General features: G+C 41.4%; 1 protein-coding gene across 1 annotated transcript; it reads right to left on the reverse strand.

Moving 5' to 3' along the window:
• Nucleotides 1-554: 554 nt before the first annotated feature.
• On the reverse strand, nucleotides 555-1427 carry LOC309401221 (olfactory receptor 6X1-like; the record flags this gene model as incomplete). Its single annotated transcript, XM_081970290.1, has 1 exon — nucleotides 555-1427. The coding sequence occupies one exon, from the start codon at nucleotides 1425-1427 to the stop codon at nucleotides 555-557; it is 873 nt and encodes a 290-aa protein (XP_081826416.1).
• Nucleotides 1428-1824: the final 397 nt, after the last annotated feature.

The following is a 1824-nucleotide window of genomic DNA, read 5'->3' on the forward strand; positions in this document are numbered from 1 at the left end:
TACTGCCTCCAGTTTTGGTCACCACCCTATAAAAAAGATGTTGAGATTCTTTAAAAAAGTGCAGAGAAGAGCAACAAAGATGATTAGGGGCCTGGAGACTAAAACATATGAAGAACAGTTACAGGAACTGGGCATGGCTAGTCTAATGAAGAGAAGGACCAGGGAAAACATGATAGCAGTGTTCCAATATTTGAGGGGCTGCTACAGAGAGGAGGGTCAACCTATTTTCCAAAGCACCTGAAGGCCAGATAAGGAATAATGGATGGAAACTGATCAAGGAGAGATTCAATGTAGAAATAAGATTGAAAAAATGATTGTTCTCATTTCTGACAATGAGAACAATCAACCAATGGAACAGAAGTTGCCCTTGGAAGTTGTGGGGGTTTCATCACTTGAGACTTTCAAGAAGAGATTGGACTGCCATCTGTCAGAAATTGTGCAGGGTCTCCTGCTTGGTCAGGGCGTTGGACTAGATGACTTATAAGGTTCCTTCCAACTCTGCTAATCTATTGAACTTCCCATTTCTTTTAACCAAGGGTAACGGTTGGAGATACTTAGACATTCCTGAGATTGGTAACTTTTCTTCCAATCAGTCTATGTACAGAATCTTTCATTTCATTGTTCCTAATGGTGTAGATGAAAGGATTGAGTACAGGGGTGATGAAAGTATACACCATGGAGACATATTTTGTCATACTGAAGGAAGAGTTCTTGATAGTTGGTCTTAAGTAGACAAAAAAGACTGATCCGTACAAAAGGCTGACCACAACCAGATGTGAAGCACACGTGGAAAAGGCCTTCTGCTGTCTGGAGGTTGAAGGCATTCGGAGAATGGTGTAGATAATGAAGAGGTAAGAAATGAGGGTGAAAAGCAGGGAGGACACAACCACAGCCACAGCAACAAGGAAGCCGAGGGCTTCGATGAGATGTGTATCTCCTCCTGCAATCTTCAATAAGGGCCCAGCATCGCAATAGAAATGATCGATAACATTGGAAGTACAAAAGGGTAGGTTTGCCGTGATTACCACCTGAGAAAGAATGGAGAAACAGCCTCCAAACCACACTCCTATTGCCAGTTTAAGGCAGGTCCCTGAGGTCATGATAGTGGCATACCTGAAAGGATAGCAAATGGCTACATATCTGTCCAAGGATATCAAAGAGATGATGAAAAATTCAGTCACCCCGAAAAGAAAATAGAAGTTCAGTTGTATTATACAGCAATAGAAACAGATGGAATTATTTCCCAAGAGATGATTGAGCAGCATCTTGGGTATGAAGGTTGTGGTGTGTCCAATGTCTTTGAAAGAAAGGTTGCTAAGGAAGAAATACATGGGCTTCTGCAGATGGTGGTCCAAAATGACCATGGCAATGATCAGCCCGTTTCCCATCAGGCACAGGATGTAGAGAAGAAAGATGCTGCCATACATCACACTTTCCATTCCCCAAACACGTGGCAACCCAACAAGAATAAATTCAGTCGCCCTTGTACAGTTGGTCAAATTCATGTTCTCCTTCTGTTACAAAAAGAGAAAGCATGGAAATCTTCAATGAAACGAGATTCAACTACATTTCTTAAGACCTGCTATTGCGATGCAAGAGATATGTGGACTTACAGTAGCTGAATAAGAGATTTCCAGTTACATGTTTGAATATCAGCTATGATATCTCAAGGGCCACCACTGGAATTTCATTACTCATGAATCCAGAATAGAATAGAATAGAATAGAATAGAATAGAATAGAATAGAATAGAATGGAATGGAATGGAATGGAATGGAATGGAGTGGAGTGGAGTGGAGTGGAGTGGAGTGGAGTAGAGTAGAGT

The sequence above is a fragment of the Natrix helvetica genome (assembly GCF_964273705.1).
Source record: "Natrix helvetica genome assembly, chromosome: Z".
Taxonomy (NCBI): domain Eukaryota; kingdom Metazoa; phylum Chordata; class Lepidosauria; order Squamata; family Natricidae; genus Natrix; species Natrix helvetica.